The 26,965-nt window shown below is 51.8% G+C and overlaps 1 protein-coding gene across 1 annotated transcript; it reads right to left on the reverse strand.

Annotated features, from left to right (window-relative positions):
- Positions 1–1,924: 1,924 nt before the first annotated feature.
- LOC144736769 (cadherin-2-like) lies at positions 1,925–25,958 on the reverse strand. The gene is made up of 13 exons (XM_078619385.1): positions 25,901–25,958; positions 14,433–14,531; positions 12,938–13,090; positions 11,612–11,753; positions 10,598–10,764; positions 9,723–9,857; positions 8,785–8,970; positions 8,011–8,270; positions 6,436–6,578; positions 5,624–5,878; positions 5,228–5,509; positions 4,336–4,451; positions 1,925–3,583 (listed from the first exon to the last, which is right to left on the reverse strand). Exons 1-13 carry the CDS (start codon positions 25,940–25,942, stop codon positions 3,455–3,457), a joined length of 2,109 nt encoding a protein of 702 aa, XP_078475511.1. The 5' UTR covers positions 25,943–25,958; the 3' UTR covers positions 1,925–3,454.
- Positions 25,959–26,965: the final 1,007 nt, after the last annotated feature.

The following is a 26,965-nucleotide window of genomic DNA, read 5'->3' on the forward strand; positions in this document are numbered from 1 at the left end:
GGGGGGGGGGTCGGGGGTCGAGGGAGGGGATAGAGGGAGGGGGTGTGGGGAAAGCCGGGAGGTGGAAGGCTCCCGGTACAGCCTATGAGGGCCGTGTTCAGAGTCGCGGCTTGGCCCTGACTGGGCCTGTAATGATTAGGCTTATCTCAGGCTCGGCTCAGCTCAGGCGCAGGCTAAGCTTAGGCTCAGCGTAGGCTTGAGCCGCTCAGTTGCTTCCAAAGATAGGTGAGCGAGCGGGCGAGCGTGCTCAGCTGTGGCTAGGCTCGTGCTCAGCTCACGGATATACCGAGCACGGCTGGGACCCACGCTCAGAGCCGGCTCAAGTTGAGCACGTGGGTTTGAGCTGGCTCACTGGAATCGGGCCTGATCCATACCTGAGCCCTACCTGTGGCCCAGCCTGAAGAGCCGGGCCGTGACCAAGAGAGTCACTGTCCCGGGGCACTTTGGAGGTGAGCGCGATACGGTGTATTGATGAGCTTGGACCTCCCATTTGTCTCTCCTAGTCAACAAGTCGCAAGCGATTTTCCTCCTCAATCGTGAGCGTCGATGCTCATCAGCCCCGCAGTGGTGGAAACTCCACGTGCCTATGGCGGGAGACCAGGTTTCTCCTTTGTTATCTTCCCCCACATATAGTGGTACTAATTGTATCGACCCCGGAAGGATGATGATGATGGTGGTGGTGGTGGTGGTGATAGGCCGAGTCCCCTTTTTGGCCGCTAAAAATTGTATTTGCGAGACTGGATGCTGTCGAGGGTCTTGGGGGTGATTGGATTGAGACAGCAGGCCAATGGGCTACACTCTCCAACGTCATCCGGGTTATATCAAAGAGAAAATTAAAACACAATCAAAACTTGCGTTGAGATACAAACAATGGCAGCGGCGTCATTACTTCTTAAAGAGGTTTGAACAGCATTAGACAACACTACCCACGCATGCAGACTCATACAAATTTAAAAGGACAAAGATTGGGTTGGGCAGTGTAAAGGGTTAGCGCACTTCGCTGCAAACACGACGGCCCGAGTTCGATTCCTGCTCACGGCCGCCAGCACTAGTGATGATTATCTGAACTGGTCCTGGGCCTCCCCGAGGTCAACTCAGCCTTAAATGAGTAGTACCTGGTGCGATGCTTGATCACCATCAGCACTGGGAAGAGAAAAGGCGGCCGGGCGTGGTGCTGGCCACCCACCCCCCCCCTCGTGTGCCGTTTTGGCCTTAATAGGTGCTCGCTAAAAACACTTGCCCCTGGCAGTCTGTTAAAGGATATGGGGGGAGATTATATTCTTAGGTTTTTTCGGTAAAGTCACGTAGGTAAAAAATTTAAATTAATAAAAGTACGCTTGCTGGATACAGCAAGCGTACTGTGACTGTTCCACCTGAAGACGGAAGCTTGTGTTGCCTCCGAAACGTGGTGATTTTTATTTTATTTAACTTTTATTAATTTTAATTTTTTACCTACGTGACTTTACCGAAAAAAACCTAAGAATATGAATCCTTGCAGTCACGAAAGCTTCAAATCTGGGGGGAGATTGTTGTGTATGTGCGAGAGCGTGTGAATGTGTGATGTGAGCGAGAGTGCTCCGGCGATGTAATAACTTCACACTGCCCTTGATTTTGCCTGTGACCCAGGCACATGCGGTTGTTTGAAAAAAACAAAATGAAACTCCCATGAGGCTTGTGCGCTCGGGAGTTGGTTTTCCAAAGATAGAGCAGTACAGCGTGCGGGTTCGTGAACGCACGCGTGCGCGCGTACGAAGAGTTCGGTTTTTCGCCGGCGATTCGCGCTCCTCATCTTAAAATCAGACTTTGGACGAGCATCCCAGTTGCAGCGGTGTAGCAGGGACCTCCCGGGAAAGCATTCTTTTGACATTCTGCGGGGGGGCTCTTTTTACCTGGGCGAAGGGCACCGTCGTCACGATTATCAAAGCACGTTTTGTAAACTTTATTTAAACAATAAAACGGTAAATCTAATGAGCGAAACGAGTCCTGCGTCTTTGAGAAATCAACGGGAATATGTTTGGGGGGAGGGGGGGTGGGGGACAAGGCTTGGATGTTCCATGCACAAGCAATCGGCTGCACCGTGCGACCGGATAGTGATCGCACAGAGCATTACGCGTGGGGGTGGAGTCACGCGGTGATGTGCAATGCACCCCCCCCTCCCCTCGTTGGGTACTTTGATGGTCCTTGGGTCTCCAAACAAACGGTGAAAAGGTGGAATCGGTCGTGGAAACAAAGTTGAGGGAAGCAATTGGAAGGCGTTCAGATTTCTCATTCAGACGCTGTCTTCCCGACAGACCTGTTCTTCACCTGTGGACGGCTGCTTGCGTTGTGGCCGAAACGTCGTGAGAATTATTTTATTATGTTTTATTTTTATTATTTTATTATTTCCCTTCTACGTGACTACCGAAATAACCAAGAAGATGAATCCCTGCAGTCACGAAAGCTTTAAATCAAAACTATAAACTCTTTTTATTTTACTAGGAAAGGCCCACTGAGCTAAATGGCTCTTTTTTCAGAAGCGAGCTGGCCACATAAGATAGCTCAACGAAGTGGCTTATCGCGTGGAAATGCCTAAGCAGCCAACCAGAGGTAAAAACATCTTCCCCCCTCCAGCAAAACACTGGGCACGACCCCTCCTCTACGAAGCGTTGAGACTCACTTGCCACCGAGGCTTTCCCCAAGCAAGCGTCATCGTCATCGCCATAATAAAAACAACACGGGGGGTGGGGGGGGACCGTTATTGAAGGTGGTCCGTGATCTAATTGACTAAAACAAAACATTAGAGCAGGATGGAAGGGCGCTTTCAGGAAATCCACCTTCGCAGTGAAAAGCAACGCTACGTTCAGTGTAATTGCGTATCTCGGTCGACCCGAAACAGCTCCTTCACCTTGTGCCAGCATGCGATCCTTCCACACTTCACGTGGCCTCAAGGTACACCTAGGCTGGCACAAGTGCCGTGGTGACATCACCGCCGCTGAGTGGCACCTCCGATTGGCACGGTTGGCTACGTACGGTGCAACACGCACACATATGAATGGCGGCTCTTGTTGAATATCTGCGTGCACGTGTAGTGTAGCGGTTAGCGCGCTGCGCTATGAACCTGGCGACCCGGGTTCGATTCTCACTCACGGCCAGCACCAGTGACGATTATCTGAACCGGTCTTGGGCCTCCCCTAGGTTGACACGGCCTCAAATGAGTACCTGGTGCGGTGTGTAAACATTGCCACTGGGGAGACAAAGGCGTCCGGGCGTGGTGTTGGCCACCCAACCCCCTCGTGTGTTGTGCCGGCCTTCATAGGCACTAATAGCAGCACTTGCCCCAACAGCTCGTTGAGGCTGTACGGGGTGGGGGGGGAGTCTTTGTCCTTTTGCGTGCGTGTCTGCGTGCGTGTCTGCGTGCGTGTCTGCGTGCGTGTCTGCGTGCGTGTTTGCGTGCGTGGTCTTGCACCTCGCCCTACTATCGCATGAGGGGCGCCGAGGCGTTTGTGATGGACCAGCTCGGGCTGGACAGCGTGGGGCTGTTGACGATAGGATCCGAGGACAGCAGTTCCATCGTGATGCTCATCGGGGACGGTGGCATTGGAATCTGGGGGGGCGGCAGCAAAGTCGATGTTAACGATGACAATTGACCCTTTCATGTGAATGTTGATATCTCCTTGGCATCTCTCGAGAGTTTGGATCGCTCTCAACCGCGTTCCCAACCCCACAAGACCAAGGTGTGGTGGATATTTTTTTACGCTTACTCCCCAGCGCTCCCTGTGCAGCAAAAGGCCGCAAAAAGCCCAAGCCACGCCAGGACGGCACTGGTCTTCCACTCTGCAAACGGAACAATCGGGAAACCTGCGAGTAACGCATCGAGGCGCAAAAACATCGGGGCGCACTTCGCCAACGACTGCCCCTGATACGGGCGTGGCGCCTGCAAGCAGCTCGGTGGGCACGGTCACCGAAGGAGTGGGCGACGATCGCTGCCGCGATTCCGGGCCGAGTGATTTGCGTCGTGAAACTTTGCGGGACGTGGAGCTCTCGACGCCGATGGCGCGCAGCGGCCTCGAGCGTTCGCTCGGAACGACGTCGCGGGACCGCCTTGACGTCCGCCGGTGAGTGAAGCGGAAGGCGCGTTAGGTTTTTTTAAATTATATTTTTCAAAATGTTTTTATTATTACTTTGATATAAAACAAAAAATTTATTAGAATTTTTTTGGGCTTTTTACGGCGAGCTGGTCACCACGGCGTTAACCGGTGGGGGGGAGGGGGGGCGGCCTGCCGGATTCGGAACCGCTAGCCTCCGCGACGGGCGGCACATTCACCGCACGCCCCGACAGCAGCGTCGCCTACGAACCTTGTCCTCCTCCTTGCCGCCCTCGTCGTTGTACCGGACGAGAGATCCGCGCGGGACGCCGTCGTGAAAAACCCGCAGCGGCCTCTTGGGGCGAGGGAGCAGGAAGGCGACGAGGCCTGGGGGAGGGAGCGATGGGGGCGGATGGGGTCAGGGCCGCGGGCGGAGAGGAAGGTTCAAGTCAAAGCCAGAGGTGGATCCCGCGACTTTGAGGTCAGAGTCACCGAGCCGGCGCTGCCGGGATCCTGGGATTCCGATCCGGGTTTTTAGCCACCGCCAGTGATTAAACCGGGGTCTTACTGATGGTTGCATTGTAAGGTCGCACTCGTCACACACAAAGTGCTCGCCACAAATGAACCGCAATGCCTCGCTGATCTCGTCAAGGAGCATAAACCATCATCAGGCAAACTCCGGTCATCCTCGCAGCAGAGGCTTTGGCTAACCGTCGAACGAAAACGGTCACCGCATCGCGCGGCGCTTTCAGATGCACTTCTTGCGGCCGTCTGGAACACTCTTCCGATATTAGGAAGCCACTGCAGCTATGGACTTTTAAATCACCATCTCGATTGAAAACGCATTTCTTTAGAACTGCTTTTTGTGTTCAGTTTGTTGGCCTTCCCCCGCACCTCCGATTGGCTACGTACGGTGCGAAAGAAGTTCCACTTACGCAACATACACAACAAACTCCACACGTAGCAAGGCGCCCAGGAACCCTGTTGCTGTGAGGCCAAGGTGAGCGTCGTCAACCGCTGCACCGGCACAGCCGTCCTGACCCAACCACCCTGACCCCACCACCCTGACCCTGCCACCCTGACCCCTCCACCCTGACCCCACCACCCTGACCCCTCCACCCTGACCCCACCACCTTGACACCACCACCCTGACGTGACCGCACCTACGAGCGCCACGACGAGCAGGGAGATGATGATGGCTGCGGTGGCGCCGGCCCCCAGCCCCGGCCGCCGGACCTTAGCAGGGAAGCACGTCTCCTCCTCCTCCTCGTCGCCGTGGTATCCAGGGGGCGTCCCCCCCCAACAGCGGCACACGCGCACAGCCACGCTCCTCGCCTCCCCGTGGCCGCCCCGGTCCGCGAGCATCACGGAGAGGCGGTGAACCCCGAGCGGAGGGCCCCCGCCGCCGTAGGCGTTCACGTGGGCCTGCAGTCGCGCGCTCGTTTCTGAGAGGTGGGGGGGGGGGAGTTTCGGTCATTTGGAGGGCCGCAGTGGTGGTAGCGGTCGCGAGGGTTGAAGTGGCAACCGCCCCCCCCCCCGCCTCCCCCCCACTTGCTCACCGTTGAGGGTCACGACCTCCCAGAGCGCGGCGGTGCCGGGGGGCTCGTCGACCAGAGAGAAGGTGAAGGGGGGCCCGTGGGCGGGCGAGTCTGCGTCGGAGGCCGTGAGGGGGAGGCCCTCGGAGGGGCGGCCCAGGCAGAGGCGCGGCGGGGAGGGCCCCGCGCGCCGCAGGGCCCCCGTGAGCACCGGGGCGTGGTCGTTCACGTCCAGGATGTGCAGCTCGACGGTGCCCGTGGCCGTGCGGGGAGGGGGTCCTGGTGGGGATGGGGGGGGGGTGGAGTGGGGGTCAAGTGGGGGTGGAGTGGGGGGGGCGGGATGTGTTGGACAATACCCGACTACCTTTGTCTCCCCAATGCTGATGTTTACACACCGCACCATCACCACCACTCCCTCTTACCACCATCGTCACCACCGTCACCACCTCCACTGTCACCACCGCTCCCTCTCACCACCTCCACCACCATCACCACCTCCACTGTAACCACCGCTCCCTCTCACCACCTCCACCACCACCATCATCACCACCTCCATTTTCCACCACCACCTTCACCACCACCTCCACTCCCCGCCACCACCGTCACCACCACCACCACCACCGTCACCACCACCACCACCGTCACCACCACCACCACCGTCACCACCACCACCACCGTCACCACCTCCACCGTAACCACCGCTCCCTCTCACCACCACCTCTACCATCTCCACCACCTCCATTTTCCACCACCACCTTCACCACCACCTCCACTCCCCGCCACCACCGTCACCACCACCACCGTCACCACCGCCACGTCCGCGGAGTGGGACCCACCGTCCTGCAGGGCGAGCACGGTGAAGGTGTAGAGGCCGTTGTGGACGAACGGCGACTCCCGGTCGATGGCGCCGACCGTGGAGATGACGGCCGTGCGGGGGTCCACCCGGATCCAGGCCGCGGGATCGTCCCCCAGAGCGTAGCTGCACCACGGCGGTAGGCGCGGAGAGAGGGACGGGACAGAGGCGGGGGAGAGACAGAGACACGGAGGTCTCAGAGGCACCCACCGCAGTCTCACAGTGAGCAGTGGCGGGGATGGGTCTTACTTTCCGGGCGCTTCCAATAAAAATAATATAATCCCACGGCAGTCTAGCGAAGGAAAGTCGGTTGGAGACGCTTGATACTCGTTTGACGTTCCCAACCAACGAAAGCAGGAAACCCCACGCCATTCCGACTGGAATATGGTGGCAAGCGCTTTTAAAATGTGTGGTCCCACTGGTCTTTGCTGTGAATCCCATTTAAAAAAATCCTATAGCACACTATAACGCGTTTAAGCCCATAAAAACCCTATAACACGTTATAACACTTTTAATCCCATAAAAAATATCCTCTACGTTTGCAATGACAGTAGAGCCGAAATGAGCTGTGACTGGATTACTGGCCACGGGAGGTAATGACAGGGGAGTCAGCCTGCAGTGCGAATGCACTAGTGGCCACGGGAGGTAATGACAGGGAAGTCAGCTGTGAGTGCGAAGGGACTAGTGGCCACGGGAGGTAATGACAGGGGAGTCAGCTGTGAGTGCGAAGAGACTGGTAGCCACAGGAGGTAATGACAGGGGAGTCAGCTGTGAGTGGGATGGGACTGCTGGCCACGGGAGGTAATGACAGGGGAGTCAACTGTGAGTGCGAACGGACTAGTGGCCACGGGAGGTAACACATAACGCTTTTCGTCCCATTGAATAATCTTATAACACCCTGTAATTATTTTAATCCCACACGCAAAGAATGCTATAAGGTCAACAACGACAGAAGCACTTGGCCACACGCCATTCCAACTGGATCAGAGGAGACATCCCATGAGCTACAGAATTTCTTCAGCTTCTTTAACAGACGTCCAGTTCAGAAAGTTATGGAACACCTCCTCCTCCCCCCAGCTCCTCCCTCCCCCCCCAACTCCTCTCCCCCTCCTCCTCCCTCCCACCTCCTCCTCTCCCCCTCCACCCCCCCCCACTTCCTCCCCACCTCCTCCTCCCTCCCACCTCCTACTACTCCTCCCCCCCACCTCCCCCCTAACCTCCTCCCCCCCACCTCTCCCCCCACCTCCTTCTCTCCCCCCCCACCTCCTCCTCCACCTCCTCCCCCCCCCCACCTCCACCTCCCCCCCCCCACCTCCTTCCCCCCACCTCTCTTCCTCCCCCCACCTCTCCCCCCCACCTCCTCATCTCCCCCTCCTCCTCCTGCTCCCCTCCTCCTCCACCTCCTCTTCCCCCTATCCTCTCCCCCTTTTCCTCCCCCCTCCTCTTCCCCCTCCTTATCCTCCCCCTCCTCCACCTCCTACCCCTCCTGCTCCTCCTGCTCCTCCTGCTCCTCCCTCTCCTCCCTCACCTTCTCCCCCCACCCCTCCTCCTTCCTCACCGGATCTTTCCGCCGTGATGCTGCGAGTCGGGGTCCCGCGCTCGGAACTCCCCCAGGGCGCTGCCAGGGGCCGCCTCCTCTGGCGCGCTCAGCACCAGGAGGGGCGGCTCGAACGCGGCCCCCTCGGGCACGTCACGCACGCCCACCAGCACCGTGGCCGTGGAGGCCGCGGGGGGCTGCCCCGCCGACGTCACCAGAGGAGCCCGGTTTGCCACGGCGACGAGCAGCTCCAGCGAGTTCTGTCGCTCGTAGTCCAGCGGCTAACGGAGGAACGGGGGGGGGGGGTAGTGGGGAGCCGTCCATAAATGATGTCATGCAATTTTGGACGATTTTTGACCCCACCCCCCCCCCCTTGTCACACGGCGTCACAAAAAGTCAGACCCCCCCCCCCCTCAAATATGACGTCACAAAGCTCTGCCCCCCCCCCCCCAAATATAAAACACGCTTCAAATCGCTTTAAACTATTGTCATTGTAGCGCGTATTTAATGTGGCGCTGCACTCTGATGTTGTAGGAGAAAACATTTATTAACAAGTCTATTTAATTAAGTAGAACGTGTTGTCTATATTTCTTTAAAGTAGCGCATTTTGATGCGACGTCACATTTCTCAAACCCCGACCCCCATTACACATCGTCACAAATGTCTGACCCACTCCCGCCCTCAGGTGCGTGACGTCATTTATGGACGACCCCTTAACCAATCAGAGCGCGGAGCCATCGCTCCAGGCCTTCTCGATGACTCCGTCCCAGCGACCGCGCGCGACGATCGCTCCACCTTGACGACGGAGACCACGGCGGCGTTGCTGTTGTGGTCTGTGCGGACGCCGAAGCTCGCCCCGTCGTCTCCGCCCACGATGGAGTAGACGGCGCGCCAGCCGTCGGTGCCCACCTCGTCACGGTCCGAGATGAAGAGGAAGACGAGCGGGTCCACCAGCTCGTTCTCGGTGACGCTCGCCGACACCTGCGCGGCCGGCGGTCGCGCGCGTGAGAGAGACGGCGGTGGTGGTACGTGGAAGCGGACACCACGGAGCTACCTCCGAGAAACCATTCGAGTGACCTTCAAGAAGCCCTTCGAGCGACCTTCAAGAAGCCCTTCAAGCGACCTCTGTGAGAGAGACGGCGGTGGCGGCGACACGTGGAAGCGGACACCATGGAGCTACCTCCGAGAAACAATTCGAGTGACCTCCAAGAAGCCCTTCGAGTGACCTCTGAGAAGCCCTTCAAGCAACATCGGCTCTGCGCGCCATGGCTCTATATGCCTGGGCTCTTGAGTTGCCCACCTGGTTAAACGAAACCAACTTGACTGCCCTCTGCCATTGCGCCAACGGCTCAGTTCTGGCTCTGGCTCAGCCTCGAACGCGCAGGCTTGGCTCAGGCTTGAGCCACTCAGCAACTTCCAAAGACGCTCGGGTGAGCGAATGAGCGAGCGGCTCGGCTGTGGCTCGGCTGTGGCTCGGCTCAGGCTGTGTGCCTCTAAGCTTCAGGCTCGGCTCAGGCTTGAGCCACTCACCAGATTAAAAAAATAAAATGCACGAGTGAGTGGAGCGGCTCGGCCGTGGCTCGGCTCAGGTTTGGGGCCTCGCGGATATACCGAGCGAGGCCGGCGGAACCCCGCGCTCGGAGCCGGCCCGACGTGAGCGCGTCGCCTTGAGCCAGAGCCCAACCTGGACCCAAGGGCGGGCGGGCAGGCGCACTGGGTTTGCCGGTCCTCACCGTGGTGGTGATGAACGTCGGCGCGTTGTCGTTCACGTCCGCGACTCGCACCGCCAGGGTCCCCGTGCCGCTCAGGCCGCTGGGGGCCCCGTTGCAGTCCGTGGCCACCACCGTCAGCCGGAACTCGCTCACGGCCTGCGTGGCACCACGCGCGCGCAAACACAACGGTGGCCAGCCACCACCACCACCCCGTACGGCCTCGATGGGATGTTGGGGCGGCATGGCCACATGCCAGAGGGCTTGGGTGGCCAGCGCCACGCTCTCAGCCGCCTTTGTCTCCCTAGTGGTGAAGCGGCGGTTCTCAACCCATGGGGTCGGTCCCTGCAAAACCGCTTTAAAGGTGGGGGTGCGGGGGTAGTGGGGACGCTATGGCATGGCGATGATGATGATGATATTTGGTGATGGGAAGTCGTGGTTGTTGTTGGATGTCAGGGTTGTTGCTGCTGCTGTGGTTCTAGGTGTTGTGGTTGTTGTTGTTGTCCTCACCCCCTTCTACCCCGACCCCCACCCACCCCTTCTACACTGATCCTCAACCACCCTCTGCTACCCCGACTCCCACCCCTTTCTACCCCCACCCCCACCCAGCCCCTTCTACCCAGACCCTGACCCCCACCCACCGACCTACCCCCTTCTACCCTGACCCCCACCCCTTTCTACCCCCACCCACCCCCATGTACCCCGACCCCCACCCACCCCCTTCTACCTCCACGTTCTGCAAGCGACTCATGGCCCAGCGCAAGTCAAGCTCCGATCCGACTCACTGGAGCCGGAGCCTCTCTAGAGGCTCAGAACGAATCGGAAATCGCCGTTGATTTCTGCGATGGTGGGCGGGGGGGGGGGTCGGGGTGGGGGGTGGTGGTGGTGGTTGCCGGCACCTCTCGGTCGAGCCGCACGTTGGCTGTGACCTCCCCGGTGAGCCGGTCCACGGAGAATGCGTCGGGTGGCTGGGGCGGCTCCTGCCTCTCTAGTCGGTAGATGAGGGCCGTGTGCTCCGTGCTGGGGTCGTCCCGGTCCGAGGCCGAGAGCCTCGCCACCAGGGAGCCTACGCGGGCCAACGCGGGCCACGCGGCCACATGAGCAAACAAAAATGAGGATATTTTGCTATGGGGGCGTCTGTAAATGGCGTCACGCGATTTTTTACGATTTTTGACCCCCCCTCCCTCGTCACACGGCGTCACAGAAAGTCAGACCCGCCCTCAAATATGACGTCACAAAGCTCTACCCCTCCTCCCCCAGCTCTGACCCCCCCCTCCCAAAACCATATTTACATTTTGAAAATAAAACACGCTTCAAATCGCTTTAAACTATTGTCATTGTAGTGCGTATTTAATGTGGCGCTGCACCCTGATGTTGTAGGAGAAAACATTTACTAAAAAGTCTATTTAATTAAGTAGAACGTGTTGTTTATATTTATTTAAAGTTTCGCATTTTTACGTGACGTCACACTTCTCAAACAAATGTCTGACCTCCCCCCCCCCTCGGTGCGTGACGTCATTTATGGACGGCCCCTATTGACATTTTGTTAAAAAAAATGGCGCGTTTCATCCGCGGATCCCCGATGTGACGTCCGCACGTTGAGCTTATTTGGCACCGGTTACGTAGCCGACCGCGCTAATCGGAGGTGCGTGGGAAGGACACCAGACGACTAAACACGACAACAAGAAGCCAGTCCTAAAGAAATGAGTTTCCAATTTAGATGTGCACCTACGTTGAACTTCTTTCGCACCGGTACGTCGCCGTCCGCGGTATTCGGAGGTGCGACGACGATGATGGCGATAACGGCAGCGGCGGTTAGGGAGCCCCTATTAACCGGTTAGGGAGCCCCTATTAACCGGTTAGGGAGCCCCTATTAACCGGTTAGGGAGCCCCTATTATTAACCTGCACTGACCAGGGGCACTGCCCTCCGTGACCGATCCCCGCATGGTCCCGGGGCCGAAGTCGGGGGCGTTGTCGTTGTCGTCGTGAACCCTCACGGCCATCTCCGCCGCGTTCTCCACCTCGACCCCGTTGATGAGCGCGTGCACGAACATCTGACCCGTGGGAGGGGGGTGGGGGGAGGCGTGGGGGGAAGGGGCGAGGTTTGGAGGAAGTGGGGGAGGGGGGCAGTGTCAGATTCGTAGCGTAACGCGCTAACCACTGCGCTACCGCTCCCCACACATTGACACACACACGTGGATATTCTAACTGAACTTTTTATTTGTAGATTTAAAGCTTTCGTGACTGCAGGGATTCATCTTCTTGGTTCTTTCGGTAAAGTCACGTAGAAGGGAAATAATAAAATAATAAAAAGAAAACAAATACAATAATTATCAGGACGGCTGCTTGCGTTGTGGCCGAAACGTCGTGAGAATTATTTTATTATTTTTATTTTTATTATTTCCATTCTATGTGACTTTACCGAAAGAACCAAGAAGATCAAAAGTGATAGTTCGACGAAAGTGGCTCATCACGTGGACATTTAAAGCAGCCGAATGTTGATTATTAAGTGTGGAGCGGAAAACCGGTGGACCCGGAGAAAAAACCACGCGACCACGGGGGAGAGAGAGAGAGAGACACGCAAACTCCAAATGTACAGCAGCAGGCGTCAGGGTCGGGATCGAGCCCACGACTTCCTATATACCAGGCGAGGTAGTTAACATCTCCTAGCCACGGTGATGATGATGAGAGAGAGACACGCAAACTCCAAATATACAGCAGCAGGCGTCAGGGTCGGGATCGAGCCCACGACTTCCTGTACACCAGGCGAGGTAGTTAACATCTCCTAGCCACGGTGATGATGATGAGAGAGAGAGAGAGAGACACGCAAACTCCAAATGTACAGCAGCAGGCGTCAGGGTCGGGATCGAGCCCACGACTTCCTGTATATCAGGCGAGGTAGTTGGATTTTTCCTCACTTGATACAGTAAAATGTGCTGTGACGGTTCCACCTGAAGACATAAGCTTGTGTTGCCTCCGAAACGTCGTGATTTATTATTTTATTTCTATTATTTTTTATATTATTTTTATTTTTTACCTACGTGACTTTACCGAAAAAACCTAAGAGTATGAATTCTTGCAGTCACGAAAGCTTCAAATCTAGAGTTAACAATCTCACCACGGCGAGAGAGAGAGAGAGACACGCAAACTCCAAATATACAGCAGTAGGCGTCAGGGTCGGGGTCGAGCCCACGACTTCCTGTACACCAGGCGAGGTAGTTGACACACACACTCACACCTTGTATATGGCGATCTCCTCTCTGTCCAGAGCCTGACACACTTGAATGACGCCCTTGTCATTGATGGAAAAACGTCCCACGGGAGGTTCGTCTGCCCCTGGGCCTGTCAACTTGTAGCTCACCGTCCGACCTTTAACCCGGTCTGACTCAAACTTGATCGGTTGGGTTCGGCACGAACAGACAAACACACGCGCGCACACGCGTACACAGGTCAACACATACACATTGGAATGTGCATGTACACAGGTAAACGCACGCATAACAGGCAGACAAAGATCCCCCGTTTAGCTCCGACAGACTTTTGGGGCAAGTGCTGTTTGGGAGTAGCACCACCTACGAAGGCCGGCACGGCACACGAGGGTGTGTTTACTACACACCGCAACAGGTACTCATTTGAGGCTGAGTCGACCTAGGGGAGGCCCAAGACCGGTTTCAGATGATCGTCACTGACGTTGGCCGTGAGCGGGAATGGAACTCGCGTCGCCAGGTTCGTAGCGCTAACCGCTGCACCACCGCTCCCCACAACACCGCCAACAACAACCACAACTGCCATTCGCCACTAAGTGGCGGCGACGTCACCACGGCGCCTGTGCCAGGCTAGGTGTACATTAAGGCCACGTGAAGTGTCGAACGCCCGCTACCAGGAGGTCACGGGACAGACCCAGCAGGTGCCATGGGTTGACTGACTGAGATGACTGGCAGATGTATCAGCTGTGCCCCTGAGTGTGCCAACTTGCTGTGTATTAACCGCCCCGTGCTCCGCTCGTTGTTGTGAGCGTCGCTCCTCCGCCCTCCGTTGTTGCTGGAGGGCGACTGCCTCCAACTGCCCAGTAGCGTCCTTCACGAGCCTCCTCCACAGAGGCCGATCTTGACACCGCTGGTACCAGTCATCGGCAAGTCCACTCAGCTCCACATCCTCCTGTACCACATCACTCCATCTCTTCTCCAGCCCGTGCCGCGCCCGTTTAGCCCCCTCGATCCGGCTGAACAAAAGTTGTTTAGGCATGCGGTGGCTGGGCATGCGGGCTACATGACCCAGCCATCGCAGCCTTGCCTGCCGGAGGAACTCGCCGATGGGGCTTTGTCCAGAACCTTCAAGGATTTGTGAGCTCCTCACACAATCCAGCCTGCAGGTTAAACCCAGGATAGATCGCAGGCAGGCCAGCCTAAATGTTTCTAACCGCCGTAGATGTTCATTACGGGGGGGGGGGGGGGGGGGGTGACACACCACCGCCACCTATATAGCCTTAACAGACTGTAGGGGCAAGTGCTGTTAGCGAGCTCCTATAAAGGCCGGAACGGTTACACGAGGGGGTGGGTGGCCAGCACCACGCCCGACTGCCTTTGTCTCCCTAGTGGCAATGTTTACACACCGCACCAGGTACTCATTTGAGGCTGAGTCGACCCACCTACACCCACACGCACACTGACTGCCAGTCATCTCACACACACGCACACACCCACACACGCACACACACACACAACGACACCTACCGTTGTGACGTACGCGGGGAAGGGGCCAGGTTCGTTTTCAACAACGAACGGAGACGGCGCCTTCCAGCCTCTGCGATGCCTCTCACCTGACGCCACCAGCTGCACTCACACAGACAAAGGTCCCCCCCGCACGTAGTAGCCTCTGAAGATGCGCCAATAATACAAAGGTTCACCGGGTAGCCTTCAATGGGCTGTTGGGGCAAGTGCTGTTGGCGAGTAGCACCTATGAAGGCTGGCACGGCGCACGAGGGACTGGGTGACCATCACCACGCCCTGCCGCCTTTGTCTCCCCCGTGCTGATGTTTACACGCCGCATCGGATACGCAGCTAAGGCTCAGTCAACCAGGAAGAGGTTCAAATATCCGTCACCAATGTTGCCCGCGAGCGGGAATCGAACCAAGGTCGTGCCGAGTTTGTCGCGCAGTGCGCCAACCGCTGCACCACCACTCCCCGCACAGGCACGCAGTGATTAGCGCTGCTGCTTGCAGTCATTGCGCCCACAAAACTCGAGACGTGACGCCGTTTCCCAAGACGTGCACACGCGCACGCACGCGCACACGTGGGTTTATAGAAATTCAAGTTTAGTTCCGAGTTGGCTTTTGTCGAACCAGCTGAGAACTCTTAGAGTTCCCGATGAGTCCGAGGGCCGGTTGAGAGCCCCTAAGAATTTTGCATCCCCACCGTGACCTAAAGGGCCTCTCAACCCTAATCCCTATGACAAATGTCACGCGTGGATGCACGACCACAATTGGGTATGGCAGCTTCGTTGCGCTCAGTCCACCTCGTGGCGATGATACCACCACCACCACCACCTGGCCATACCACCACTTCACGCCCACGCCGTACATCACCAACAGCAGCAACAACAACAACAACAGCCGCGATTCGCTTTGTGCGAGGCCAGGTGAAGTGTGTGTGTAGTTGAACTTCTTTCGCACTAGCCGTGCTAACAGGAGGCCACGGGACAGACCCAGGTGCCGTGAGTTGACTGACTGAGATGACTGGCAGATGCATCACACACACACCCAACAAACACCCAACACACACACACCATAAAACACCACACACACACACCCAACACACACACACACCCAACACACACACCATAAAAACCACACACACACCCAACACACACAACACACACACACACCCAACACACCACCACCACGTCACTGCATTAAACGCGAGCGTAGCTCATTAAATCCGTGTGGCTGTAGGGGGTGGGCGGCTACCAGCCCACGCCCCCCAATAAACCCGGTATGAGACCCCCACACAATTACACAACGAGGGGGTGGGCAAGCCTCAGCCCGCCTGGACACAGAGTGGGGGGGGGGCGAGTCCCTGAGACCCAAATCGCCGAGCACGTGGGCGCCCAATGACAGGGGGCTGTTCGCCACCGATTTCGTGAGGGTCGCGGTTCGCATCCACCATGGGGGCGGGGCCGCCCCGGTTAATACCGGGGGCCGCCCTGGTTAATACCACCGCTCAGACCGTTGCGGGTTTGGCCATTGTTTTGGCCGGGTGGAGTCGCGGTGAACAGTTTAAAGGAATCCATAATAGAGGTGTTTTTTTGGGTTAGATCGCGTAAATATATAAACGTGTCGTTAAACCCGCCACCACCCGACACAGCCAACTAGTGAGGGTTGTCACGTAAACAGAACGTGTCCAATTCGTCACTAGTCCAGCACTATCTTCTTGGTTCTTTCAGTAAAGTCACGTAGAAGGGAAATAATAAAATAATAATAATAATACTAAAACATAATAAAATATAATTCTCACGACGTTTCGGCCACAACGCAAGCAGCCGTCCTCAGGTGAAGAACAGGGCTGTCGGAAAGACTTCAGACGCTGTCTTTCCAACAGCCCTGTTCTTCACCTGAGGACGGCTGCTTGCGTTGTGGCCGAAACGTCGTGAGAATTGTATTTTATGATGTTGTATATTTATTTTTTTATTATTTCCCTTCTACGTGACTTTTACCGAAAGAACCAAGAAGATGAATCCCTGCAGTCACGAAAGCTTTAAATCGAAATTTAGTCCAACACTACACCGGTTGTGTGTTGGAGAGCCAAGCCACAACATTTACAATCCGAGTTCGACGTTTCGCCTGTAATTACAACCAGCTTCATCAGGCGGCAGCCAGATTTGTGTAGAAGTCCACCTGTTACGTTCGTTAAATAGAGGCGTCGTAGATGTGATGACAACATTTGTGCGCTCGTTCTGTGCGAAGTGGGTGGAGGGTTAATGAATCAACGCACATTATGCGAGCCCATTGATCTTGAGAATGGGTTTTTCCCCTTTCATCTGGCAACAAAACAGGTGTTTGGTTGTTAAAACACCAAAACTGAAAGCTTTTACAAGGAATCATGTCTGCATTAACCACAATGCTTTTGGTCAAAATGAAAACAAAAAAACATACTCTGATAAGATATGCATTGTCTTTGAAGCTGATTGGTCCACACCAGAGACAGCTTTCTTTTGAGCCTCGTCTCAAACGGTGTTAAAGACCAGAGGACGCCAAAAGGTGATCTTGTTTTAAGAAAATCTGTCCGCGCGTCGTCGTTGTCACAGTAGTAGCAGTAGTAGCAGGGGAGGATGAGGCTTTCGCGACCGATTTCATCCGTAATAAAGCGCAATGACGAATGTGTCGTTGGACCCGCCACCACCCGACACAGCCGGCTAGTAATGTCTGTCACGAAAATGAAAATGTGCCGATTGGTGACGGCTTCGACGCAGGTGCTGCTGCTGATACTGTGAAAATTCCGTCACAGTTCCTATGATCACTGTTTCATTGCTTTCATGGCTTTATTTTGGTGATTTCGAAAAGTGTATTGGTTTAGCCATGTTTGTTTGTTGTAGTACATAGCAGAGGTGTGGACTCGAGTCATGTGACTTGGACTCGAGTCAGACTCGAGTCATGAATTTGATGACTTGCGACTCGACTTGGACTTGCATAACAATGACTTTGTCCCACCTATGAGATGTGGACTCGAGTCATGTGACTTGGACTCGAGTCAGACTCGAGTCATGAATTTGATGACTTGCGACTCGACTTGGACTTGCATAACAATGACTTTGTCCCACCTCTGGTACATAGTAGACTGATGGTCTTAATCTAAGTTGTCTTGTGGTTGTTGTTGGTTGTTTGACTTGCATCCCACTGGGATATTTGCACACAGCGTTGGTGTACGGTTTTTTTTTTCTGCAATATTTTTGCTGTCTTTTCTTGTATTTTCTGTTTGCACTCAGTCACATATTCACTTTAGGATGTTTTTTTGTTCATGTTTTTGTTTGTTGTTTGTTGCGGTTGCACCCGATTCAAGAGCCGAATGGCTCACAGGGCTATACCTAATAAATTAACTTGAACTTGAACTAATTGGGGCTACATCTGCCGGTGTTCTGACCGCACAGTGAATCGCCAAGACCTTTTCCCGAGAGGAGGACGAGGTGGGGGTGGGTGGACGAGGTAGGATGGGTGGCGGTGGTGGTGGCGGCGGTCTCTACAATTACGGACGCACATTCCCTGGCGCTCGACAGCAGCGCCGCGGGCAAAAACGCTCTGTCACAAGACGAAGGCTCGCTCCACACCCCACCGTTTGTTCAGCCCCAAGGCCTCCCGTCATAATCTCCTGTCCACCAACCTCCCCCCACTTGGCACACCCCTCCCCCCGCTCCCCGACATTTCTCCCACCTGGTAACCCCCCCTCCAACCCCCCAAGGTCATTCTTCACGAGTGACCAACAAAGCTGTCGCGGTGGCTAAGAGATGTTAACTACCTCGCCTGGTGTGCAGGAGGTCGTGGGTTCGATCCCGACCCTGACACCTGCTGCTGTATATTTGGAGTTTGCGTGTCTCTCTCATCATCTCGGTGGCTAGGAGATGTTAACTACCTCGCCTGGTGTACATGAGGTCGTGGGTTCGATCCCGATCCCGACCCTGACGCCTGCTGCTGTATATTTGGAGTTTGCGTGTCTCTCTCTCATCATCATCATCATCACGGTGGCTAGGAGATGTTAACTACCTCGCCTGGTGTGCAGGAGGTCGTGGGTTCGATCCCGACCCTGACGCCTGCTGCTGTATATTTGGAGTTTGCGTGTCTCTCTCTCATCATCACGGTGGCTAGGAGATGTTAACTACCTCGCCCGGTGTGCAGGAGGTCGTGGGTTCGATCCCGACCCTGACGCCTGCTGCTGTATATTTGGAGTTTGCGTGTCTCTCTCTCTCATCATCATCATCACGGTGGCTAGGAGATGTTAACTACCTCGCCTGGTGTACAGGATGTCGTGGGTTCGGTCCCGACCCTGACGCCTGCTGCTGTATATTTGGAGTTTGCGTGTCTCTCTCTCTCATCATCATCATCATCACGGTGGCTAGGAGATGTTAACTACCTCGCCTGGTGTACAGGATGTCGTGGGTTCGGTCCCGACCCTGACGCCTGCTGCTGTATATTTGGAGTTTGCGTGTCTCTCTCTCTCATCATCATCATCACGGTGGCTAGGAGATGTTAACTACCTCGCCTGGAATACAGGAGGTAGTGGGTTTTATCCCGACTGACTGATGCCTGCTGCTGTATATTTAGAGTTTCTCTCTCTCTCTCTCTTCTCCCCTCCCCTCCCCCGTGGTCTCGTGGATTTTTTTCTAGGGTTCCTCCAAATTTTCCCTCCAACGTGCGTTTAGACCAGTCTAAAGCAGTGGCTTTTATATAAACCGGTGGTTCTTATATAAACCGGTGGTTCTCATATAAACCGGTGGTTATCATATAAACCGGTGGTTCTTATATAAACCGGTGGTTCTTATATAAACCGGTGGTTCTTATATAAACCGGTGGTTCTCATATAAACCGATGGTTCTTATACAAACCGGTGGTTCTTATATAAACCGGTGGTTCTTATATAAACCGGTGGTTCTTATATAAACCGGTGGTTCTCATATAAACCAGTGGTTCTTATATAAACCAGTGGTTCTTATATAAACCAGTGGTTCCTATATAAACCGGTGGTTCTCATATAAACCAGTGGTTCTTATATAAACCGGTGGTTCTTATATAAACCGGTGGTTCTTATATAAACCGGTGGTTCTTATATAAACCGGTGGTTCTTATATAAACCAGTGGTTCTTATATAAACCAGTGGTTCCTATATAAACTGGTGGTTCTTATACAAACCGGTGGTTCTTATATAAACCGGTGGTTCTTATATAAACCGGTGGTTCTTATATAGACCGGTGGTTCTTATATAAACTGGTGGTTCTTATATAAACCGGTGGTTCTTATACAAACTGGTGGTTGTTATATAAACCGATGGTTCTTATATAAACCGGTGGTTCTTATATAAACCGGTGGTTCTTATACAAACCGGTGGTTCTTATACAAACCGGTGGTTCCTATATAAACCGGTAGTTCTTAGAAAACCGGTGGTTCTTATATAAACTGGTGGTTCTTATATAAACCGGTGGTTCTTATATAAACCAGTGGTTCCTATATAAACCGGTGGTTCTTATACAAACCGGTGGTTCTTATATAAACCGGTGGTTCTCATATAAACCAGTGGTTCTTCTTAACCTGGGGTGAACGCATTCCCCTGTGGGTGCGAGATGCCCATTCTGGGGGTTGTGCGAGACAGGGCCAGATGATTTATGTTGTTTTTAGAAGGTAAATCATCAACATGACAAATTAAGCACGGGCACCTTCATCAAACCCTGTGTGTTTATTAGCAGTGTAAAAGTAGATATATAATTACAATTGAGAACCATAGGGGTGCACGGCTGCTGTAAAGGTTAAACACCACTGGTATAGCGTAGTAGTGTATAGCGTAGTAGTGTATAGCGTAGTAGTGTATAGCGTAGTAGTGTATAGCGTAGAAGTGTATAACGTAGTAGTGTATAGTGTAGTAGTGTATAGCGTAGTAGTGTATAGTATAGTAGTGTATAACGTAGTGTAATGTACAGTGTAATAGTGTATAGCATAGTGTAGTGTCTAGTAGTGTAGTTTAAAATGTAGTGTATAGTGTAGTGGTTACACTCACTCATCTTACACTGACTCACTCACACATCATACACTGACTCACTCACACATCATACACTGACTCACTCACACATCAAAAAATTAACTCACACAACCACTGACCCATTCACTCATCATATACTAATTCACTCATCATACACTCACTCATCATACGCTGACTCACTCACACATCATACACTCACTCACACACACTACCACTGACTCACTCACACATCATACACTGACTCACTCATCATACGCTCACTCACACATCATACACTCACTCACACTACCACTGACTCACTCACACATCATACACTGACTCACTCATCATACGCTGACTCACACAGCATACACTCACTCACACTACCACTGACTCACTCACACATGATACACTGGGAGTGTCATGCTGCCAGCTATGGCTGCAAGTTTGGTCGTACATTTCGATTTAAAGCTTTCGTGACTGCAGGGATTCATCTTCTTGGTTCTTTCGGTAAAGTCACGTAGAAGGGAAATAATAAAAATAAAACATAATAAAATAAATTTAATGACGTTTCGGCCACAACGCAAGGACGGCTGTTTGCGTTGTGGCCGAAACGTCGTGAGAATTATTTTATTATGTTTTTATTTTATTTTATTATTTCCCTTCTACGTCACTTTACCGAAAGAACCAAGAAGTTTGGTCGTACATGTTATGTATATCATTTATTGATAAATTTGAATCACAGTTCCCATGATTACTGTTGTTACATTGTTTTTATAGCTTTATTTTGGTGATTTCGAAAACATATGGTTAATCTAAATTGTCTTATGGTTGTTATTGTTTGACTTGCACCACACTGGGATTTTTGCACACAGCGTTGAAATACGGTGGGTTTTTTTGGAAGATTTGCACGTCGTCGCTTTAAGATGTTCTTTATTCATATTTTGTTTGTTGCGGTTGCACCCGACTTAAGAGCCGCATGGCTCACAGGGCTATACCTAATAAATTAAAATTGAAACTTAGTAGTGTAGTGTATAGTGTAGTGTCGTGGTGTAGTGTATAGTGTAGTGTATAGTGTAGCCGCAGTGGTTCTTAACCTGGTGTGCACGATGCGAGACATAGCCAGATTTTTTTTAGCAGGTAAATAATCGGAAACACAAATTTTGAACGGGCACGTTAAGTACAACTACTTTGTTTCATCAAACTCTATTTCAGTTTTCAGTTTCATTTATTTGGTATCGCCCTGTGAGCCATTCGGCTCTTGAATCGGGTGCAACCGCAACAAACGAAAACATGAACAAGAAACATCTTAAAGTGACTGCGTGCAAACAGAAAAGTCCAGGAAAAAACAGCAAAATCTTCCAGAAAAAAGCACCGTATATTAACGCTGTGTGCAAAAATCCCAGTGGGATGCAAGTCAAACAATAACAACCATAAGACAATTTAGATTAAAGTTATCAGTCTAACTATGTACTACAACAAACAAATATGGCTAAACCAAAACGTTTTCGAAATCACCAAAATAAAGCTATAAAAGCAATGTAACAGTGATCATAGGAACTGTGATGGAATTTTACAATAAACGATATACGTAACATGTACTACCAAACTTTGCAGCCATAGCTGGCTACATGAGTCACTCCATAACAGCAGGAGTATCAGTAGGAGTATCAATTTTTTTCAAAGCACCTTTAAGATCAGCACACTATAATCAAAACTCAAGATCCTACTTTGCAGCGGTCATCCGGAGCGAAACATTTGATTTCAGGCCACTGAATAGCAGTGGCAGCTAGGGGTGTACAACTCCTCTAGAGCAGTTTTTATTAACATTCTTACATTTTTTTACGTTTGAGAAAAAGTTAAAAACCATTGGTCTAAATTGTTTTGGCTGCTACACATTTCCACACGATGATAAGCCATTTCGCTGTGCTTTCATTTGTGGCCATGTCGCTTGTGAAATAGACCGAATGGCTCAGTGAGCTTTACCTGGTAAACTAAAAGTAATTTGTTAATAGTTAGTTAGTTAGTAACGAGGATGATGATTATGGGGGGTTTATAGCATGGTTTGGTGCGTACGGTGCGAAAGAAGTTCAACAAATGCACGTTACACTTTTTATTTATTTTTTACCAGCCTGGCCACAAATGATAAGCTGAACGAAGAAGTGGCTTATCATGTGGATATTTATAGCAGCCAAAGACATACGCCGTGCATCACCACCTGTTCAGTCTCCGATGTATAGCGGTGTTACACAAATTGAAGTTATACGCATTCATTATTGTTTGTCTGGAATTTTCATCTTTTTTGTTTACATGTATTATAATTAACGTTAAACAGACTCTGGTCAAATGTTAAACGGACGGTTTTGACGACGACATGAGAAGAGATTGGCGCGAGAAAGACGGAGAGGAAAGTGGAAACAACAAAATGTCGAAATGTCCAGTGGACACCTAACATGGATCGTGATGATGATGATCATATTATTGGGTCTTTCGGTAAAGTCACGTAGAAGGGAAACAATATGATTGCTTGTATTGCAGTCGAAACGTCGTGAGAATTTTATCGTTTCATATTTTTTTTTAATTTTATTGTTTCCCTTCTACGTGACTTTACCGAACGAACCAAGAATATGAATCCCTGCAGTCACGAAAGCTTTAAATCAAAAGATGATGATGATGATGTTTTTTTTTTCTCTATATCATGCATTCTCAGAAGCACAATTACGCAAGAAACCCTGGGTTCGATAATTCACTATGTCACACAATTTTTGTTCCTGGGTACTAAGTGTTATTTTTTTAAATGGCTTATCACTCAAAAGTACAGAAATAGGCTATTATTCCCGACAAACTTTGCTTTTGTGACCAGGACTTAATGTGAAGGAATGACACAAATTCGCCCGTTTTTTCATTGAATATAGGTACATTTCGAAATTTCACTGTCCTGGTCACAAAAGCAAAGTTTGTGTGTAATAATAGCTATTTTCTGTACTTTTGAGGCATGCACAATTACTAAATAACACTTACTACCCAGAAAGAAAAAACAACTAATTGTTACACAGTATTGACGAGGGCTCCTCCCATCACTTAAACAAAGCACTCAATGTGCCCAGAATTGGTGAAAGCCACGTCCCCCTCTCTCCACCCAGCACCCACCTCCCTCCTCCCCGAGGGGGCTGGGTCGGTGTGGCTAAATGAACGTCCTCACCTGCCAAGTGGAAAGAGATGAAAATGTCATTTCGGCGACACATATTTTTTTTTACTGCCTTAACCAAATTTAATTAGAGTCACGGTCTTCATTGCGGCTGTCAAATCAATTACTAGCCATGGAGTCAACTTTGTGGGGGACCAAATCTTCCAGGGGGTCTAGGGGTCCCCCCCCCAGAAAAAAAATCTAAATTTGAAAACGAATTTTCTGCCTAAAATATAAAAGAATTCACTAACACGTAGGATTGACTTTTTATTAATTTGTTTCAATAATGTCTACCAGTGTATTGTATTACATTGCCTTGTTTTTTTCTTTTTTACCTTTTCTTGTTTCATTGTATGTAATGGCAGAGATTAGGGATTAATAAAGTACAACCATAACCACAATCATATAAACAGACATCTATTTTATAGCAATATATTAGGGGGGATATTCTAAGCATATTTGAAAACTTGGGGGGATGTGTCCCCTCCCCCAAATGTATATTAGAATTACGGCCTTGTATTTTGATAGTGACAAGGGATATCCCATGATACACGAGGGATCTTTGGCTTCGTTGCATACACACAGAGCGTATGGAGAGCGGAGGAGCGGCGATTCAACTCCCTGCACCATTAACCGACGATTTCCCCGAGTTCGATTCCCGAGCACGGCTTAATATGAATGGTGAGTTCAAAGATCTGAAACAGATTCCGTGCCTCCATCTAGATCAACTCGGCCTTTAAAAAAAAAAAACACAAATGCAATGCGCCGGTTGCAGCGTTGTTGAACATCGGCACGCGGGAGTTAAAATCTTTTTTATTTAATTTGAGAAAAAAATCTGATTTAAATTTTCAGGAGGATGTTTCGCCAACGCCGAAATGACTTTGCACGCCGTGAGTGTTGCTTTAGCTGCTGGAGGAGCGAACAGAACGAACGTAATGTTCGCTCCTCTAAACTACACTGGTCAACAACAACAACAAAAACACGTTTTTTTCTGGCCTGGACTTTTGCAGCTATTCTAGACTAATGTCGGGGTGCCGATTCCAGATCTCAGATTTGCTCTATCACATCTCATTTTTATGCTATCGACATACCACATTTTTATTGATTTTACCCGAAATTAACTCTGTCACTTATGATTGCAAGTTGTTGCGAGTCAGTGACTGCTTTAGTGTTAAAATATGGTGCTGTATTTTTAGGATAGTCTGTTTATAATATCATTTTATGTAGATATCCACATTTATTTAATATTTTTCTGCTGCAGTTTTTATTGAAAATGCAATATTTGATATCTCAAAAACCTGATGTGATAGACAAAAACTGATGCCGGATTTGGAATCAGCACCCCAAAATCACCTTAAAACCGTTTGAATACCTTATGCCAGAAAAAGTGTGTTGACCAGAACTCTTTGGTTCTTTCGGTAAAGTCACGTAGGAAGAAAAAATATTTGATCACGACGTTTCGATCGCAACGCAAGCAGGTGGATGACGATCGCTTGCGTTGCGATCGAAACGTTCGTGATCTATTATTGTTTTCTACCCACGTGACTTTACCGAAAGAACCAAAGAGTATGGATTCCTGCAGTCACGAAAGCTTCAAATCAAGATATAAATGTGTCTTTAAACACGCCACCACCCACCACCGGCGAAAACGTCACGGTACTAGAATTGTGAATGTTGTAGTGGGTTTACTCTCCATCACAGCGGTGTGCTGAACGAGTCAATCATCGGCACGGTGTTTTTTTGTTACGTGACAAACCTTGCTGATTCACTGTGTCGGGTGGTGGCTGGTTTAACGGCACAACATTTCTATTTACGCGATCCAACCATTTATATGGGATAGAGTGAACATACAAACTCCACTCCACGCACACAGAACGTTAGACGCCCGAGTCTGGGATCGAACCCAGGTCTTGCACGGCTGTCAACCACTGACACGTGCTACGGCTACACACCAACCAGCCTCCTCCTCCTCGCGCGCCATGCCGACCTCAAATCAATAGGTGCTCGCAAACAGCACTTGCCCCGAGCACCCGTTCCGAGGCTATACGGGGCAGCTTTGACTTCGTCGCATTCGGATTGTAAATATTGTGGCTTGGCTCTTCAACACACAACCGGTGGCGCTGTACCAGTGACGAATTGGCCACGTTCTGTTTACGTGACAACCCTCACTAGTTGGCTGTGTCGGGTGGTGGTGAGTTTAACGACGCAACATTGACATATTTACGCGTTCTAACCGCCCCCCTCCCCAAAAAAATCCCCCCATGTATTATGGTGAGCCTTTGACTTGTTTGAGTCTTACCTGAGTGATGAGAGATATCGTCAGCACTCGAATCACCCGCATCCTCCGTGAAGTTCTCTGCGTCTTCTACCCAGTTGCCTCTCTCCCTCCCAGCAATAAATACCTGCACGCAGGACGCACACACACACACGCCTACCCAGACACACACACACACGCCTATACACACACATGCACACACACACGCCTACACACACACGCGCACGCCTACCCAGCCACACGCGCACACACGCCTATACACACACGCACACACGCCTACACACACACACGCACGCACACACGCCTACACACACAAACACACGCACGCCCAGACACACACGCACGCTGCTACTACTTCTTATGGGGAGCGGTGGCGCAGCGGTTAGCGTTGCGCTGCGCTTGCACCAACGAACCCGCTTCTCCCCTCGTGCGCCACAGTGCCGGCCTTCATAGGTGCTGCTACTCGCTCACAGCACTTGCCCCAACAGTCCGTTCGGGCTCTACGGGGGATCTTTGTCTTTGTGTTGTGGGGAGCGGTGGCGCATCGCTTCAGCGCACTGCGCTACGAACCCGGCCACCCGAGTTCGACTCCCTGCTCGCGACCAACTACATTTGAGTGACGGGGAATCATCCGAACCGGTTGACTCAACTTGAAACGAGTACCCGGTGCGGTGCGTCTAAACAGCAGCACTGGGGAGACAAAGGCGGCCGGGCGTGTGGTGTTGGTTGCCCACCCATCCCTCTCGTGTACCGTGCCGGCATTAATAGGCGCTCGCTAACAGAGCTGCTTTCCTTTCACCCAGGTAAAGCCCACAAATCTGGCTGTCGCCTGATGAAGCTGGTTGTAATTACTGGCGAAACGTCGGAACTCGGATTATAAATGTTGTGGCTTGGCTCTCCAAAACACAACCGGTGTGGTGCTGTACTGGTGACGAATTGACCACCTTCTGTTTACGTAACAAACCTCACTAGTTGGCTGTGGCGGGTTTAACGACACATTTATATATTTACGCGATCTAACCCAAAAAAATCCCTCTATTGTGAGTTCTGTAACTCTTTCGTAGAAACCGACTGGCCGCAAATGACCTG

This window comes from Lampetra planeri, chromosome 63 (genome assembly GCF_965212315.1).
Source record: "Lampetra planeri chromosome 63, kcLamPlan1.2.h2, whole genome shotgun sequence".
NCBI classification, from domain to species: Eukaryota; Metazoa; Chordata; class Hyperoartia; order Petromyzontiformes; family Petromyzontidae; genus Lampetra; species Lampetra planeri.

Bases quoted from the DNA above. Each gene is read 5' to 3' on its own strand.
- LOC144736769 (XM_078619385.1), bottom strand. From the start codon at position 25,942: ATGCGGGTGATTCGAGTGCTGACGATATCTCTCATCACTCAG. The intron at 10,765-11,611 runs GTCAGTGCAGGT...TGGCCCGCGTAG, and splicing joins CACGGAGGGCAGTGCCCCTG to GCTCCCTGGTGGCGAGGCTC. The intron at 6,579-8,010 runs GTGAGGAAGGAG...GCCGTGGTGCAG, and splicing joins CATCACGGCGGAAAGATCCG to CTACGCTCTGGGGGACGATC.